Genomic DNA, 19,099 nt, shown 5'->3' with positions numbered 1-19,099 from the left:
CTTATGACCTTTATTGTATTTGCTATCACAACTATAACAAAGCCATTTTCACTCCCTTTTTCTTCCAATTGTCGAGGTGTCAACCTTCTAGGTTGTGGATGGATAGGGGCAACAACACTTCCATATTTATGATTGTAAGTGGTTAGCTTCCTTATTGCCATAATTTTGCTTTACATTTTTCTTGCCAACCTGAATGCCTTCTCCAATGGATCAGGTTCCCAAAGGCGAACGTCATGTTGGATGTTATCCTTTAAAGTTCCTATGAACACATCAATCCTATGCTCCTTTGGAATATCTTTTACCCTTATATTCAATTTTTGGAAGTCCTCAATGTGCTCCATCATTGAACCCTTTTGTTTCAAATTTATCAATTAGCTAAAAAAAGTGTTGTTTTTTGTATCATCATAATCTACTATCATTTCATCTGTAAAAATAGCCCACGTGACAATTTGTTTATGAGATAAAAGCCATCAATACCATACAAACTGATTTGGTTACAAATATAAAGTTGAAAAGCGTACCTTTTGTGTTTTTTGAACATTATGGAGATCAAAAAATTGCTCCATCTGTAGTACCCATGTTACGGGATCCTTTCCATCAAACTTCCTCATATCAATCTTTGGAACATGGTGGATCTTTGATCTAACATTAGAGTCTATGAAATAATGATTAACATTTATTTTGTTCTCATCATGAGTTTCCTTTAATACCCTTTCGCCATTAGTAAGAATTTCTTGTAGAAACTTTTTCAAATGTGTCTTTAAGTCTTCCATCTTAGCTTCCACGCCTTTCTTTAAATCATCCATATTAGCTTCCACGCCATCAATCTTAGCTTCCACATCATTCATCTTAGCTTCTACGCCTTTCTTTAAACCACCCATATTAGCTTCCCCGCCATACATCTTAACTTCTATGTATTTGTTTAAAGCATCCATCTTAGCTTTTGTTACTTTTTGTGAGAGTGAATTTTATTGCACTTGGTCTCGTAATTTTGATATATCATGTTGCATTTCTTCCTCTTCTTCATGAGTCATGCCAGAGCTTTCAGGTTCCTTACTAGGTGTTTCCATTTTCTTTCTTCGGGGCAATATTAATAATAATAATGCTTCACTATTCCCTTTGAATTCCTTCAAACTAATTTTTCAAAGAAAACTTATGCAAAAATTTAAAAAAACTACACACCTTTTTTCACTTTGTAGGAGCTCAATATTGAATTGGTTGTATCTCTAAAATTTCAGATCTCCAAGTTCTACAATTTCTTCTTGCAGTAACCCTCTAAGTCTTGTTTCTAACCCTGCAAGTCTGATCAATATTGGATTCTCCAATGAAGAGTTATTCCAAATCTCCCACGCTGACATGATTATAGACTGGCTCAGTAGAGCGAGCTTGTACGAAGTGCCACGTGTCACTGTTTTGACCTTAGGACCTGAAACCGATAAACATAAAACTACATGGCATATTATTTCTATAACTTCTTACGAAATTTCAATTTGATGCTCAGAAAACAAGTTAGGATGATTTTCCCTAAGTCACATGTTTGAGACATAATTTGGGATCCTGCAAAAACCATAACTTCCTTGGATCATATCTCCAAACATATAGTGAACAATTATATGAAACTTGGACCCGAGGTGCAAAGAGATTTCAGCTCAAATGGGTTTTATTTTTAGCTTCTAAAACATCCCAGCAAAACAATTATAGTGAAAATTCCACGATGACCTATTTGGAGCAGCAAAACCCTAGAATCCAAGCTCTAATACCAAATGTTAAGAAACGAGCTCACAAAAAGATAGAAAAGAAAGATCAACGCCTTAGAAATTAGCCTCTTCGAGGGGCAACCTCCTTTACATTACACAAATGAACAATTATTGGATGATACAAATGACAAAACCTCCTTTCTATATATAGGAGTCTAAGGGGTCACAATATAACCCAAGCCGATCTAACAATAATAATATAAGGGCACAAAAATAACAATAAGGGATACAATGACAATAGTAATGGGGAAATCACTAGTATTATAGGGACTTAACACTCTTAAACTTCAATCAAACATAATCGCCTATTATTATTATTGATTAATATTAATAGTCAAATATAGTCAACGACATTAGTCAAACATAGCCAAACAAAGTCAACCTTTATAGTTAATGTTTAAATAATTGACCATGATCAAACTTGGTCAACCCTATATTTACCATATTTGACAATAGTCAACCTTGTTCACTCATAGTCATCCTTAGCCAATGTAACTCAACAATTTTCAATTATAGTCAACCATGGTTGACCAAAGCCAAACATTGTCAACCTTAGTCAACCAAGGACATCCTTAGTCAGTCATAATCAAGATTTAAAAATATTTAATAATAACAATATAAATATTAATAAAGTTGACTAAATAATAATATTAATATTGCAATTTTAGAATGGTATAAAATTTATCCAATGTCGCAATGAGAGAAACATTGTTGAAATGTTACATTACATCGCAATTTATCCAATGTTGTAATGTGACAAACATTGTTGCAATGTTACATTACTTTGCAATTTATCCAATGTCGAAATGCAACATTACAAAATGTGGTCAATCACATTTAATAATGTTGTTGACTATGTTTGACTAGTTTGACAATCAACACTCTTCAACTTTAGTTAAACATAATCGCCAATTAATATTATCACTTAATATTAATAATCAAACATGTTGTGATGTGAGAATGGTACATAAATCTATACAACATCGCAATGTGAAAAACATTGTTGCAATGTTACATTACATTGTAATTTATCCAATGTCACAATGCGACATTACAAAATTACTCAACCACATTTACTAATGTGGTTTACTATGCTAGACTATGATTGACTATGTTTGACAGTCAACACTCTTCAAATCTTCACAAATATAATCACCTATTAATATTATTAATTAATACTAATAATCAAACATAGTGAACCACATTAGTCAAACAAAGTCAACCTTTATAGTCAATGTTTAAATAATTGACCATGATTAAACTTGGTCAACCCTATGTTTACCATATTAAACCATAGGTAATTTTCTTCACTCATAGTTGTCTTTGGTCAACATAACTCAAACATATTCAATTATAGTCAACCATGGTCGCCCAAAGTCAAACATTGTCAACCTTAGTCAACTAAGGTCATCCTTGGTCGGTCACAATCAACCATGATCAACGAAGGTCTTCATGGTTGAATATGGTCAAGCATAATCGTCAATCAATGTCTCTATGGTCAACCATGATCAACCATGATTGAATATCGTCAACCATAATCAACTAGGGTCAACCATGATCAACCATGGTTGAATATGCTCAAGCATAATCAACCAAGATCAACCAGGGTCAACCATGGTTAAATATGGTCAACCATGGCTAACCATGGTCATCCTTGGGTAGTCACAATCAACCATGATTAACCATAATGGTAAATCAATATCCTATGGTTATAATTGTTGAACATGGTAAACCAAGGTCTCTATGGTTAAATATGGTCAAACGTAATTGTCAAGCAATGTCTCTATGGCCAACCATAATAAACGATGGTCAACTATGATTAACCATGGTTGAGTATCGTTAGCCATGATAAACCATGGTTGAATATCGTCAACCAGGATCAACCATGATCAAGGTCTTCGTGATTGAACAATGGTTTAATATGGTCAACCATGGTTAACCATGGTCATCATTGGTCGGTCACAATCAACCATAGTCAACCATAATAGTCAATCAAGATCTCTATGGTTAGAATGGTTGAACATGATCAACCAATGTCTCTATGGTTGAATTAGGTCAAGCATAATGGCCAATCAATATCTCTATGGCTAACCATGATCAAGGTCTCTATGGTTGAATATGGTCAACCATGATCAACCATCATTAAAAATTATCAACCATTATCAATCATGATCAAGTATGGTCATCTTTGGTCAACCATAATCAACCTAGAACATTCCATGCTCTATCGACTCTTAATGCCTAACCATTGTCAACCATGGTTAGAATGGTCGAACATGGTCAACCAAGGTCTTTATGGTTGAATATGGTCAACCATAATGGTCAATCAAGATTTCTATGGTTGAATATGGTCAATAATGGTCAACCATCTTCAACCATGGTCAACCCCATCAACCATCTCAACCATTAATATAACCATTTTTGTAACATTAATGTAACATTAACAACCACAGTAATGTAAGCTTGATCATGGTCAACCTCATTAACTCTCCTCAACCATGGTCAACCATGATGAATCCACCCCAAATGTAGGATGTCAACTAACACAATTAAATTTACTAATATGATTAATATATGTCTATTAGCAACATTTTCCACTTTTTATATACCAATCAACATATAAAATTAACAACCATCATATATAAATCACATTAATAAATATAATTGTGTACTCATTTAAATATTTAAACATCACATTTTATACCACTAAAATTTACAATCTTATTAAAAACACTATCGACATATTTCCAAAAATAGAAAACATATCTAATATAACGAGAAACAATAGAGTTGGCTTTGTCAATCTTGCAAATCCGTGGCAGACGCTTTCCCCGACGATTTGAAAGGTGGGAATCAAATTTTGAAGATTTTGTTGATACTATTTTTAATAGATATTTAATTAATTGGATTGGTTCAATATGAATCTTTTAAATTTAGTAAACAATATACAGCTTTTAATTAATTTATGTTATAAAATCTCTTTATTTAAGCATTTTACAACTCAATCCAGCCGAAAGAAAGATATATGGAAATATGTTGGTTTTAATGCGGTCATTCAAAATGTGAATACAATGTAAAAAGTAATATTTTATAATTAAGGAATACAATGTGAATTTGATGTGTATACTTTATACTTTATAGATAGACAGATAACTTTATATAATATATAATTATATTTTAAAATTATACTCATTGAAATATACAGAGATGTGCTTTTATATAATATATTTATTTTTATGTAATCTAGAATTAAATTTTTTTGCAGGAGAAAGATTACTTTTTGAATTTTTATATAAAATGTACATAATTTAGCTCGTCTTAGATTTGGATTTGTGATATTTTAGAAAAAAGCATATGATTTTAATCATCAAGTCTTTTTAAACCATACATAAATTAAAGTATATCTATTTTAAGCCCTAATTATGACTAATTTCTAATATGATAAAATATTTTATTTAAATAATTTAATTATTTATTTATTGGTGGCAACATCTGATAAAATTAATTTAATTGATAGTAAATGGGGATTTTTTAATTAGATTTGGTTTGAGTGTTGGGAGGAATGGGTATCAACCTAACCACCTATATTTGATTCTCAAAAGTATAAGTTGAGTCGAAGAAAAAGGGATAATTAAATTATATATTTAGGATCTAAATGATATAATATTTGTTTATTAAGCATTTGCATTTTCAGAATAAATATATTGTATTTATTATCTTAAAAACAAATGCATTATGCTTAATATATTAAATTTATAGATAAATATAATTATAGTAGATATATTAATTGCAATATTTTTTTGAGTTAATTTGATCTATTAAATTATCTCAAATATGTACATAGATCTTATACAATCCAAAAAATCTTCATGGATTCTAGATAATCTATCTAGGAAAGAAAGATACATTGGATGCACCCAATAATAAATCTAATTACTAATTATTGTAATCAAAGTTTGGCTTGTCCACCCATAGGGAAACAAACTTAGAGGATTGACTAGCGAATGTAATATAGGAAAGAAACCAGAAAAGTTGAAATTTCCCTTGAAAGACTAAAATATTTGACTAGGAAAACCTCGAACAACAACCATTACAACTATATAGTGTGTCGGAATGATGATGGGAATGTTTAGAGAAGCTCTTGTAAGAATTGTCCACACAATTCCACCTTACTTATAGGAAAGCGAGGTACATAGGTTGATTAGTAACTTGTTCTACCATTCAAGAGTGTTCAGATGGTGAAGAATTTCAAAATGGTAAGTATCCCCCAAAAATAATAGTTATATATTAAAGAGTGAATTATTCTAAAAAATGGATTTAAAAAATATCAATTATTTATTGTAAGAAATATGTTGGTTATTTAGAATGCTCATGTTTGTAGTGAGAAACATTAATTTACAAAAACAAAAACTCACTTAAGTTTCCATATATATATATATATATATATATATATATATATATATATATATATATATATATATATGTGGATTTATATTATGAAAATTATCTTCACATCTCTCTCTCTCTTCCTCTCCATATTCTCCTTCCCTCATGGAAAAGGAGGGAGAGAGAGGGGTGGAAGAGAGAAGGGTAGTGAGGGTGGGAGTTAGAGAGGGGTGGAAGAGAGAAGGGTACTGTGGGTGGGAGTTAGAGAGGGGTAGTGATCAAGATAGGATCAACATGTTATTTTTCATACATATTGATGTATGAAAAATATAAAAGTACAAAAGGATAGAGAGAAAATAAAAATAATCCTCATAAACCATAAGACACTGTGATATGATCTAGGAAATGATTTTAGGAGAAAACCCAACTGGAAGGTAAGGCTTCCTTTCTCTCTCTTTCTTTGAATTTAAAATGGTTCAAATACAAAGGAGTAAGGCCCATGGTCCATTGGATGATTCAAAATACAAACCATCTCTATTTTTCCCTCTCTCTATGCACTCTAAGTTACTTTCTCAACTATGGAATACAATACACTAGAACATAATTGAACCCCTTTCCTCGTTTGTGGTCCATTTATAACACAAATTGATAGTATACTCTTGGTTAACTTTTTACTCCTTCAATAACTTGATGCATAATCTGCTATGAGTATTCCACTAGATAGTTTGTCATGACATATTTGATAAAAATAAATTGAAAAATCCAAATCTATACTATGCGGGTTAATCTTTCCTTATATTTCTAGATTATTAAGTTATTATGTTCTTCTTAAGTATGAAAAATATACAGATTCATAAATAGTGAACATATTAAAAAAAATTACTCATAGGGCACAAGACCCCAAGATATGATCTAAGAAATCTATTTGAGAAAAAGCCTAGATGGAAGGTGAGGTTACTTTACTCTCTCTTTCTCTAAATGGAAAATGGTGAAAATACAAATGAGTGAGACATATGGCCCATAGGATGATACAAAACACACACCATTTATATTTTTCTCTCTTTTGTTTGAATCTCAACTACTTTTCTCAAATATGCAACAAAATGTAGTAGAAGAGAATCAAATCCATTTTCCTCATAGTGGCCCAATTATAACATAAACTGATGGCCTATTAGTGGTTAAGATTTAACTCCGTAAACTCTTAAGTAGAGTTACAATATTAACCCGTATAGGGTGTTATTCATGATATTCATGTGGTTGGTCCCTTCTCCATGAGTAGTGAGGTTAGAGTGGCATTCTCTCAAATCATGATGGTCAAAAGAGGAAGTTCAACTTTCAAGGGGAAAAATTTTGCAAACATAAATTTTTCTCATGAATTTCTCATTCCATTTTAAGGGTATCTGAATGAAGATAAATTCCATAGGGTCTTGTGCAAAAGAGAGTTTTTTGACCCCCCAAGAAATTAGGAAATTCCTCAAACTTCCGTTTGAAGGTTTAGAACTCCAATTCTCCAAAGCGTGACATGCTAGAAAAAATGGTTCTCTGAGATATTTCCTCCATTTTTTCTAATCTAAAAGCATCATTATGGATGAAAAATAATATAATGATCCAATGTGAATCATACCTCTCCCCATTTTCGGAGGATTTTCGTCGGCAAAATCTTTTACTAAATGAGGTGAAGAATTTTTTGTAGGTTTTAACCCCGTAGATAATTACCTACATGCGAATTCTAAAACACAGAAAATAAGCAATAGTGAGAGCATAGCACATAAAACTAATATACATAGAGATTTTCCCCTGGCTCACAAAACCAGGACTACGAGATTGATTTTCCATTATGTTCCTTTCAATGTTACAATACATATATATACATGCTGAAGCATCCAATACCATGGACCGAAAACCATCGCGCCCAAAACCATGTTCGAAAACCATGTACAAAACCATAGGTAGGTCCGCCCACCTAATACAGGGTCCAAAAAAAAAATTCCTCGGGGCGTTGCCCCAGACCCCATAGAGGGGGGCTAACTACCCCCCTCAAACCCCCTGTCACCCCCTCGTTACGCATCGGTGCAATGAAGGGGGGGCTCCACCCCCCTCTAACCCCTCGATTTAGCTAGGGGAGGTAGTCGTGGAAAGAATATAACACAACCCAGCATTCTCCCACTTGTTGTTTTCTTTGCACAGGGGGCCACATGAGAGCTTAGTCATTTATCTAGCCCCACAATACCCATTGTTTCTCTACACCAAGAGAACTTCTGAAAGCTCATAGATTTTGTCAATGCATCTGGAGTATTCTTTAAAGTGTCCACCTTAACAACAACACCTTTTTGCCTTCTATCATATCCCTCACAAAGTGATACTGAACATCAATATGCTTTGTCTTTGAATGGTAAGCAGGGTTCTTTGCCAAGAAAATTGCACGTTGGCTGCCACACTCTATCCTTATTGATCCCTGTACTAACCCCATACTTGAACACAATCTATGCAACCAAACTACTTCCTTGCTTTCATGAGTGGTTGCCATGTATTCTGCCTCTATAGTTGATAGTGCCATTACAAATTGTTTCTTACTCATCCAATTGACTGCACATGCCAAATAGGTTAAATGCATACCCATTTATTGATCTTTTTTGATCTAGATCTCCAGCCAGGTCTGCATCAACAAAGCTATGAATATCCATAACTCTATCTAATCATGGTCTTCCTTGGTAGCACAAACCATAATCACTAGTGTCACACAAATACCTGAAAACCTGCTTCACTATTGCCCAATGCTCCTTCCCTGGTTTTGACATAAACTTGATCAATACTCCTATTGCATGTGCAATGTCTAGTATAGTACAGACCATTGCATACATCAAGCTATCGACTGCACTTGAATATGGAGCATGGGACATGTCATCTTCTTCTTCTTGTGTCTTGGGACATTGTTTAGCAGATAAATTTACACCTATATGAATAGGAACCTTCACTGGCTTACTATCCTACATATTAAACCTCTGCAGTATTGTCTCGACATACTTCCTCTAGTTTAACCAGAGCTTTCTCTTTTCCCGATCTCTTTTAGTTTCCATGCCCAAAATATAGTTTGCAGCACCAAGATATTTCATGTCGAATTTGTAGGACAATTGGGTCTTCAAATCTTGGATAATTTCTTTGTCATTTCCAACCGGCAACATATCATCCACATACAAGACCAAATAAATAACATGATCACCAATTAATTTAAAATACACACAATGATCACCTTTGCTTCTGGTGAAGCCAAGTCCCTGTATAAATGTATCAAATTTTTGATACCACATCCTTGGTGACTATTTAACCCATACAAAGACTTCTTTAACTTGCATACCAGTTCTTTCTTATGCTTCACGACAAAACCTTCAGGTTGCTTCATGTAGATCTCTTCTTCTAGGTCCCCATGAAGAAATTTTGTCTTCACATACATCTGTTCTACCTCAAAATCAAAAGCAACAACAATAGATAACAATAATCTAATAGAATCTACCTTGGAAACATGAGAAAAAATATCACCAAAATCAATTCCCGATACATAGGAATAACCTTTTTCTACCAATCGAGCTTTGTATTTCTCCACCTTTCCTTCTTCATTTGTCTTCTTCTTGAACACCCATTTCTTGCCAATGGGTTTCCTTCCAGTCAACAAATCCACCAAATCCCAAGCCTCATTTTTGTCCAAAGTTGTCATTTCATCAACCATGGCTTCTTTCCAGAGTTTTCCATCCTATGAATCTATTACTTCCTTCACAGTTCTAGGATCATCATCAGTAATAGATAAAGAAAAATTTGAACAGAAAGTAGATGGACTACACCCTTTTGGCTTCCTTTTTTCTTGAACTGATCTTCTCACAACCAGAGTTTGTGGCTCTTCATCTTTTCATTCCTCTTCTGATGTAGAGTCTGATTCTTCTTCCTTTATCTCAAACTCTATCTTTTCAGGTTCCTTCTATGGGACTTCATGTTTAATAAAATCTTTCACCTCTCTGAACACCACATTTTGGCTATACACAACATTCATTTTTACTGGGTTCCAAATATTATAACCTTTTAAACCATCATTATACCCAATAAAAATGCACTTTTCAGATTTACTATCAAACTTCGTTCTTTTCTCCTTTGGAACATATGTACATATGCATCACATCCAAATACCCTCAAATGTGAAGGAGAGAGTTTCTTACCAGTCCATACCTCTTGTGGAGTCTTATCCTCCAACACTAATGAAGGTGATCTGTTGACTAGGTAACATGTTCTCTCCACTGCCTCTACCTAGAATTCTTGTCCTAACCCAATACCACTGAGCATGCTTCTTGCCCTTTCCATCAACATCTTGTTCATTCTTTATGAAACTCCATTTTGCTAAAGTGTGTATGGAGTAGTATTCTGTCATGCTATACCACACTTCTTACAGAATTCTTTAAATTCCTTCATGCAAAAATCTCCACCATTATCTATCCTCAGCACCTTTATCTTCTTCTCTGTCTGGTTTTCCACCAGAGCTTGAAATTATTTAAACCTATCAAAGACTTCAGATTTCTTCTTGAGGAAATATATCCATGTATGCCTTAAGAAGTCATCTATAAATGATACATAGTACACATACTTACCCAGTGATGGAACCTTCACAAGGACTCTAAACACATCACTATGCACAAGCTCTAATATCTGTTTTTCCCTCTTACCACTAGAGGGGAAACTCACTCGATTCTACTTCCCATATATGCAATTTTCACAGAAATCAAAATCCAGGGAGCTATTAGTCATACCTTCTACCATACCTTTACCATAAAGTATTCGAAGGCCCTTCTCTCCAATATGTCCAAGCCTTTGGTGTCATAGCATGGTCTGTGCTCCCCAAACCATCTTACATGTATCTTTTTTGAACACTGCTTTTACACCTACATCATCCAACTTGCTTACAAAAATTAGATTTCTGGCTAATGCAGGAATATGAAAAACGCCTAGAAGCGTACTAATCCTTCCACCTTGCAACTTCAACTTTACTTTTCTGCAACCAATGATTCTAGCCTTCCTATCATCCCCAAAGAAGACATCACCACCATAATATTTATCATACTTGTAGAACCACTCTCTATGGGGAGTGAAGTGAAAGGATGCACCTAAGTCAATCAACCATGCCTCGTGATCTACATGTGTACTTGAAGAAGCTAAGTACACATCCACACCTTCATCTGAGGTGGTTTTTGCCTCTATAGAAGAAGCATCATTAGATCCCTTTCCTTTGTCAGTAGCTTTAGATTTACAGTCCTTTTTGTAGTGCCCTTCTTTTCCACATTTCCAACACACCTTTACAGGTTTTCCTGGAGATTTAGATCTCCCTCTAGATTAAGATCTCCCACTCGATGACTTACTTTTGTTTCTGTTCTGGGACCGTCCTAATACAGACAAGGCATCACCATTCTGCCTCTCCATATTTTTCTGTCTCATCTCCTCCATGAGAAAGGATTAAACTATTTCATTAAACTACAAGGCAGTTGCATTGCTACCTATTGCAATAACTAGACTGTCCCATGAATATGGTAGAGAACACAACAAACTGATGCACTTATCTTCATCTGAAATTTTAATATCAACATATAATAACTGACTTACCACAATATTAAATGCGTTTAGATTCTTTGTCACCGAGTCTCCATATTTCATCCTCAGGTTATACATATTTTTTTGTAGGAATAGTTTACTCATGAGAGACTTAGACTGGTACAAAGTCCCTAACGCTTCCCCTAATACATTCAGCAATACTAAATCTGAGACACACAATTGTATTGTTCTCTTTGCCTTTCGATCCAACTTGTTCCATTCTTCATCAGACACTCATGTTGGTTTAGTACCCAGATCTACTGCGATCCACTAATATTTATCCACCAACAGATCCTCCAACTTGATTTTTCACAACTCAAAATCTGACCATTAAATTTCTCGATCTCTATCTTTCCATTGCTCACCATCTTCTTTCACCACCATAATCTATTCCGTAGATCTCCCACTGAATAGGTTCTATCATAGGCCCGAGCGAAACCCCTCATCAACAAAGGCATCCCCTTGAAGCCAAAATAGATCCGATACCAAATGTAAGTTTTAACCCTGTACAAAAATTACTTGCATATGAATTCTAAAACACAGAAAATAAACAATAGCAAGAGAATAACACATAAAACAAATATACATAGAGATTTTCCCTTGGATCCCAAAACCGGGACTACCAGATTGATTTTTCATTATGTTCCTTTCAATGTTACAATACATATACATACATGCCAAAGCATCCAATACCATGGACCGAAAACCATCACGCCCAAAACCATGTGCGAAAACCATGCACAAAACCATAGGTAGGTTCGCCCACCTAATATAAGGTCCAAAAAAAAATTTCCTCGGGGCGCTTCCCCAAACCCCATAGAGGGGGGCTAATCGCCCCCTTCAAACCCCCTGTGACCCCCTGCTATGCATTGATGCAATGAAGGGGCGGCTCTGGCCCCCCTCTAACTACCCCGTTTAGCTAAAGGAGCTAGTCGTGGAAAGAACATAACACAACCCAACTAGTTTTCCTCTGCCTTTGTGTTGGAGTACCATTTATCCTTGTTTGGAAGTTTTCCTTTCAACCCAATTTACTAAAGGTCATGCTACTGCTACCTTGTAGTTATATACCTCTTCTGCAAAATTGTATCATCTGTCAATTATGCTTTAACAACTAGTGCTGAATCCTCTACACAATGTAGGACTTGTTCCTCTATAGTTTATCATTGAATGCTCATAGATTTATAGATTTTCTACATTCACTACTAAGGAAATTCACATGCATTCCACTAGATTGAGTCTATAGGTATTATCTTCCACCTTTTCCATTATCTCAAAGGACCATATCACATAACTTTGATTTTTCACTAGAATTCGGTAGTCTGTCCTTGTTCAACTGTAGCCATACTCTATCTCCCACTCTAAATGACTTATCTATTCTATGTTAATCATGCATGGCCTTGTATTTTTCCTACGACTTTTTTCAATGTCTCATATACCTATAGATGGATTTTCCTAATCTTCTCAAAAAAAAAAAATCTACCATTAAGGCATCCTCTGCAACATCTTCCTCACTTCTCCTTGTTGTCCATATGCAATGTCTAAAGGTGAGGGTGTAAACTGTCAAAAAAAAGTTTCAAATGGGGACTTTCTAATAGAAGTGTGGATTGCTCTATTATAAGAGTGCTATATATACACAATAGTTTCATTTGACACTTTGAATGATTCTAATTCTAACCCATGAAAAATTGCACCAAATTCCTATTGACTACTCCTTTTCTCCATCCATATGTGCATAGAATGTTCTATAACTCTTCAAATTTGTGTCCATTTTCTCCCATATTGTAGTGTGAAATTCACCTAGAAATCTTGTGTCCTTTTTTGAAATGATTCTCCTTGGGACTCCAAAGTGCATCCATTCCTATATAAGGAACAAGTTTCTTTATTTTTTCCATTGTTGGTGGTTTTATAGGGCATGAGAATACACAACTTACTAAAATTATCAACTACCAAGAACAAATAGTCATGCCCCTTCCTTGTTGTTTATAAAGATCCCACAAATTCCATGAAAATTCTTTCCCAAGGAAGAGTGGGTATAGATAAGGGATGGCATAGGGTGGTGCGGACTATGTGGAAGAGGTAAAAAGGATTTGGGATCCATTTTTGAAGGATCCAAGGTAAGGGAGATAGGGTCTAATGCATTAGGGACTAAGAGTTGTGGTTGGAGATAGGATCTAAGGTTATTGGATAGGAAACTATGGGATATATGATGAAGGGGGAACAAACCTAGGCATAAATGAAATGTAGGTTCCTAGAGGTAGGAACAAGCCTTAGGGTAGAGGGGTAGAGAATGATTCGGGTCATAGGATAAATGGGATAGGGAAGGAATAGGGTAGTATGATAGAGGTTTTAGGGAAGGAATAAGGCCCTTGGATAGAGGGTCTAAGCATAAAGTTGATGAGGTCCCCCTCTCTCTTTCCTCATAACTACCCTTCCCTTCCTTTCTCTTTCCCCTGCTTCCTCACCCTTTTTTCTCTCTCTTGTACTTCCTTTTCCTCCCTTCCTCCTTCTCTCCCCACTCTCTTTCTCTCATTCTCTCCTTCCTCCCTTTCCCTCTCTCTCATACATGATCACTCTATATCTCTCCCTCCCTCTCTCTTTCTAAATTCCCAAGTCTACCCTTTTTCACCCTTTCTCCCTTCACCCCCATCTCTCTCTCCCTTGCCTTGACACTAATTTTCTCTTCCCTCTCCCCTCCTCTCTCTCCAAAATGGTCGTGATTCATTTTCCAACATATTATCTTGTGTTTTCTCTTTTCAATGAATTTTGAATAACCTAAAATGGACCTTCCATTCAAAGGTTATATAACTAATTTCAAAATATGATATCTTTGAAAAGTTTGATGTTATAGATTATCTTGCTAAACAAACTTCCACTTGATGTGATTATAAAATCTTTTTAAAATACAAAAATGAAAATTTGACTTATTTTAACTTAATATATCTTCTCTAAAATATCATGTGGTTGACCAAATTTAAATATGTCAAATAAAAGACTATAATAACTTTATGAAAACTTGTTAAGTGAAATTATATAAACTACCACATGTCCAATATTCAAATCTGATTTTGAAAATTCAATATGAAATACCATGTTTTGTACTTTCCTAAATATAAATATTGACACTCAATTTCTATATTTGTTAGGTTAATTTCTATATTTGTTAGTTTTGTTTTTCTTAGAACAACATTTTGAGAATAGTCGACAACAATAACTTCCATATCTTATATTTATAAACTTATATTATGTAAATTTTTAACACTAGTATTTCAGTATGTGTCCTCAAGTTCCCAAACTATTCATTGCCTACTTTTTTCTAGAAAAATGTTTTTTGGAAAGATTAGATTGCCAAGTCGAGTAATATTATGGTAGGATACCAATTATTATGAAGCAATTCTTTATCGAAATGTTCAAACCTTCGAATTTAATGGAAATGTTTAAGCCTTCAAATTGTTGAGAAGACGGATTAAAATATTTATTGTTGATGCATCTCATTCAAATTTATTATACTTTATTATAATTTATTTTAAATAATGGTAGTTTATTCTAGGTGGCTAGGTTTTTTTCAATAAAAAAGATGATGAGTCAGCATATAGGGATAGTAGTAAAAATAGTTATCTTCACTGTTTGTTTAACCACTAAATTATGATAAATTTTCCCACTTAAAAACAATAATTATTTAAAACTCAAACCATCTTTTTACATTAAAAAAATCCTAATTATAATCCAATCATAAATACAATTAATTTTTGTACTCAATGCACCCTTCACAAAATAATATAAATCAATGAAATAATCGAAGGAGGTGGTGAGGTGATCAAGGAGGTTGTTGACAGTGAAATAGGTCAATGTAATAATCGAAGTTAAATGCATCACAAAATGTGCAGGAGGTTGTCTACATTGAAATAAAGTCAAAGCAATAATTCAATTATACGATATTGAGATGGGTAATCACCAAAAATGAAAAACTCAAGAGTGTAATATTAGACATCACTACGGGCGTTGAAAATATATTTTACACATGCATTACACTGAGATTCTAGCATATCCGTTATCGTGAAAATATTTCCAATGCTGATCTCCTTCCGCTCCGACTTCGGCTTTCCATCCTGTCGATCAATAAATATGGCGTCTAATTGCATAACCCACACTGCACTGCCTTTGTTTCGAGCAACAAGATGCCCTCTTCTTTTTTGCTTTGTGCAGATACAATGAGTTTTCGTTTACTGTGTATTCTGATCGTTATATCGTATTGGATATGGAGCATATGTGCGGCCTCCTCCTCGTTCAACATTATCAGTTGCTGTCACCAACATCTCCTCAACATCTCCTCAACAGGTAAGATTACATCAATATCATAAACGTTATTTGCATTAAATGTTGAGAAAACATTTATAGTCTCGCCTTTGTTTTGCAGGTTCATATTTCTCTTTCAGGGAGGAATCATATGAGAATCTCTTGGGTGACAAAGGATGACGCTGTAAGCTCGATAGTTGAGTATGGAACCTCTCGTGGAAAATACACATTTTCTGCAAAAGGGGAAAAGACTAAATATAGTTACATTTTTTACAAATCTGCAAACATCCACAACGTTGTAATTGGACCGCTTGCAGCTAGTGCTGTCTATTATTATCGCTGCGGAGGTCATGGTCCAGAGTTTTCCTTCAAAACACCACCAGCCGAGCTTCCTATAGCGTTTGCAGTTGCGGGTGAGTCTCAGCAAAACCCATTATCTCCAAACATACAGCATCCATTTTAATCTTATATGATTGGTATTATTTTTGGCATGCATGAAAACTTTTGGTAAACTGTGTATTTTGTTTGATGATGCGTGGAGGTTGGAGGTAAACACTTCACCCATTAGTCAAGCTTTATATCTCTGAAGATGGGCTAAGCGTTGATCTTTCAAACAAAATATATATAATTTACTGGAAATTAATAATATATATTTTGTTTTAAAAAAATTGATAATGTGCTACTTTTGGGGTAACCACTTCACTTATCAATCAAGCTTCATATCCCTAAACTAAGTAAAGTGTTAACCCTAAACGGCAGACACATTATCGAACAAACTACAAAGTTTACCGAACTTTTCAACAAGATCATGATTGTTTCCACTGGTTGTATAATCTACCCCATCATTAATTCCCCACTGGGCTCTCTGGGTATGTTGTGCAGGAGACCTAGGACAAACGGGATGGACAAATTCCACCCTAGCGCATGTGGGACATATGAAATACGATGTGTTACTTTTGCCCGGCGATCTTTCATATGCTGATAGAGTCCAACATCTATGGGATTCCTTCGGCAGGATTGTAGAGCCATTGGCTAGCTCCAGACCATGGATGGTCACCGAAGGGAATCATGAGGTGGAGAAGAGACTGTTCTTCGTTGAGCCATTCATAGCCTATAATGCACGATGGAAAATGCCATATAAAGAAAGTGGTTCCCCTTCGAACCTCTATTATTCCTTTGAAGTTGCAGGAGCACATATACTTATGCTGGGCTCCTACGCAGACTATGGGGTGGATTCCCACCAATACAAATGGCTTAAGGTAGGAAAAGATTTCACAAATTTGCTCATAATTGGTTTCCATAGGGTTAATTGCTAGCACATATTAGTGAACTTCTAAACACCCAATTGCATAACAAAGCAATTTTTTCTACACTGAATACTAATAAATATCGTACACTTCATGCTTTAATGGGCCCGTTTACCATTAAATAGTCCGAAAGGAATGAAGGTTCGTTTTTTTTTTCTGAAATCAGGGCGACCTATCCCGAGTGAACAGGAAGCTGACTCCTTGGCTTATTGCTCTGATCCATGCACCCTGGTATAACACAAATACCGCTCATCAGGGTGAGGGTGATGACATGAAGGAAGCCATGGAAGAATTGCTCCATGATGCAAAAGTGGACATTGTTTTTGCTGGCCATGTTCATGCTTATGAACGTTTTGTAAGTTCCAATCACAAATTCCTTTAATCTACTGCAAAAGTATTGGTTCTTCTAAAACCCTAATTGTTTGGTGATGGGCTGACCATGCAATGAATGTTTCAGACGCGGGTATATAAGGACGAAGCCAATCCATGTGGATCTGTGCATATCACTATAGGAGACGGGGGGAATCGAGAAGGCCTTGCTTTAGTGTATTAATCCTTTTAATTTAGATTAACATTTTATTGGAAGCATATAGAGCTTAAAAAACAGAAATTAATTATCGGCCTAGTTTTGCAATTGAATTGGAAAAGAATAATCGCTGAGGGCAGAAACTAATGAATTATTCTTGTGAAATGAGAACAGGTACAAGACACCGCAATCTCCTTTGTCATTATTTCGTGAAGCAAGTTTTGGACACGGTGAATTTGTGATCTACAACGCAACGCATGCACATTGGACATGGCACCGTAACCAGGATGACTACGCAGTTGTTTCCGATGAGGTTTGGATTCATAGCCTTGCTAGTGGTTCTAACAGCTGTTGAGCAGCAGATATTTGGTGTATATCCTCTCTCAAAGAAAGTTGACAGAAAATGAGAGGAAAACTGATTTCAAAAGTATAGCATTTAAGACGGGATAAACAGTTGGCATTTCGAGAAGGGATCTATTTATATCTACGCATGAATAGATCGTTTAATGGAATACTTGTAATAAGCAATCTCTCATTAGAGGTTTGCCTTTTGTGGCCTGCTGCACGGGGAATTTTTCTTCCCTGTTCTTGCTATCCTCATGTGAAATTATCTCGCAAGGTATAATAATGATGAGTCTGTCTTTTCTTCTTTGGTTTATCAGATGTTTTTTAAAGTTTTAATTTTTTGGGATTTTTTTTTTTAAATGATAAAATTTGATTTTTTTTTTAATAATTTTTATAATATTAAATTTTTCAAAATGGAGATTTCTGTTGACTTTTTTGAACCCTTTTAAACCCTTAATGAGGTTCATTAGGAGGGAAGTTGAATAGGGAGATCAACAAATTATATAGTTATATTACATATATAATAGTAAATTCAAAGTCATAAAGAATAAAAAATGTTAAAAATATATTTGGTCAAAATTATTATATTTATTATTATTTTTGTCTAATAAATAGAAAAATAATTAGATAAAAATATAAGAAAAATAACAATTTATAAATTATAAAATATAAATAAGAAATGTTATTATAATAAAAAAATAAAATAATTATAATTTGTTAATTTAGCTATTCATCTTTCCCTTAATAATGAATCTCAAAAGAATTCTAAAAACTTATAATATGACCATAAAAAATAAAATAATTATTATTTGTTGATTTAACTATTCATCTTTCTTCTAATAATAAATCTCAATAAAATT

General features: G+C 34.4%; 1 protein-coding gene across 1 annotated transcript in view; it reads left to right on the top strand.

Moving 5' to 3' along the window:
* LOC149220280 (purple acid phosphatase 18-like) overlaps positions 1–18,249 on the top strand; it is a 24,003-nt gene extending 5,754 nt beyond the window's left edge. Inside the window, exons 3-8 of the mRNA XM_089387036.1 lie at positions 16,010–16,103; positions 16,183–16,474; positions 16,944–17,320; positions 17,535–17,723; positions 17,826–17,914; positions 18,069–18,249. Coding sequence (XP_089243162.1) covers positions 16,010–16,103; positions 16,183–16,474; positions 16,944–17,320; positions 17,535–17,723; positions 17,826–17,914; positions 18,069–18,249 — 1,222 coding nt within the window. The remainder of the gene's footprint in view (positions 1–16,009; positions 16,104–16,182; positions 16,475–16,943; positions 17,321–17,534; positions 17,724–17,825; positions 17,915–18,068) is intronic.
* Positions 18,250–19,099: the final 850 nt, after the last annotated feature.

Source organism: Pinus tabuliformis, chromosome Q, assembly GCF_031772625.1.
Source record: "Pinus tabuliformis cultivar Carrire ecotype Pingquan chromosome Q, CPIR1, whole genome shotgun sequence".
Lineage (NCBI taxonomy): Eukaryota > Viridiplantae > Streptophyta > Pinopsida > Pinales > Pinaceae > Pinus > Pinus tabuliformis.
The sequence above is the reverse complement of the archived record's forward strand: the minus strand, read 5'-3'. Positions and strand labels throughout refer to the sequence as shown.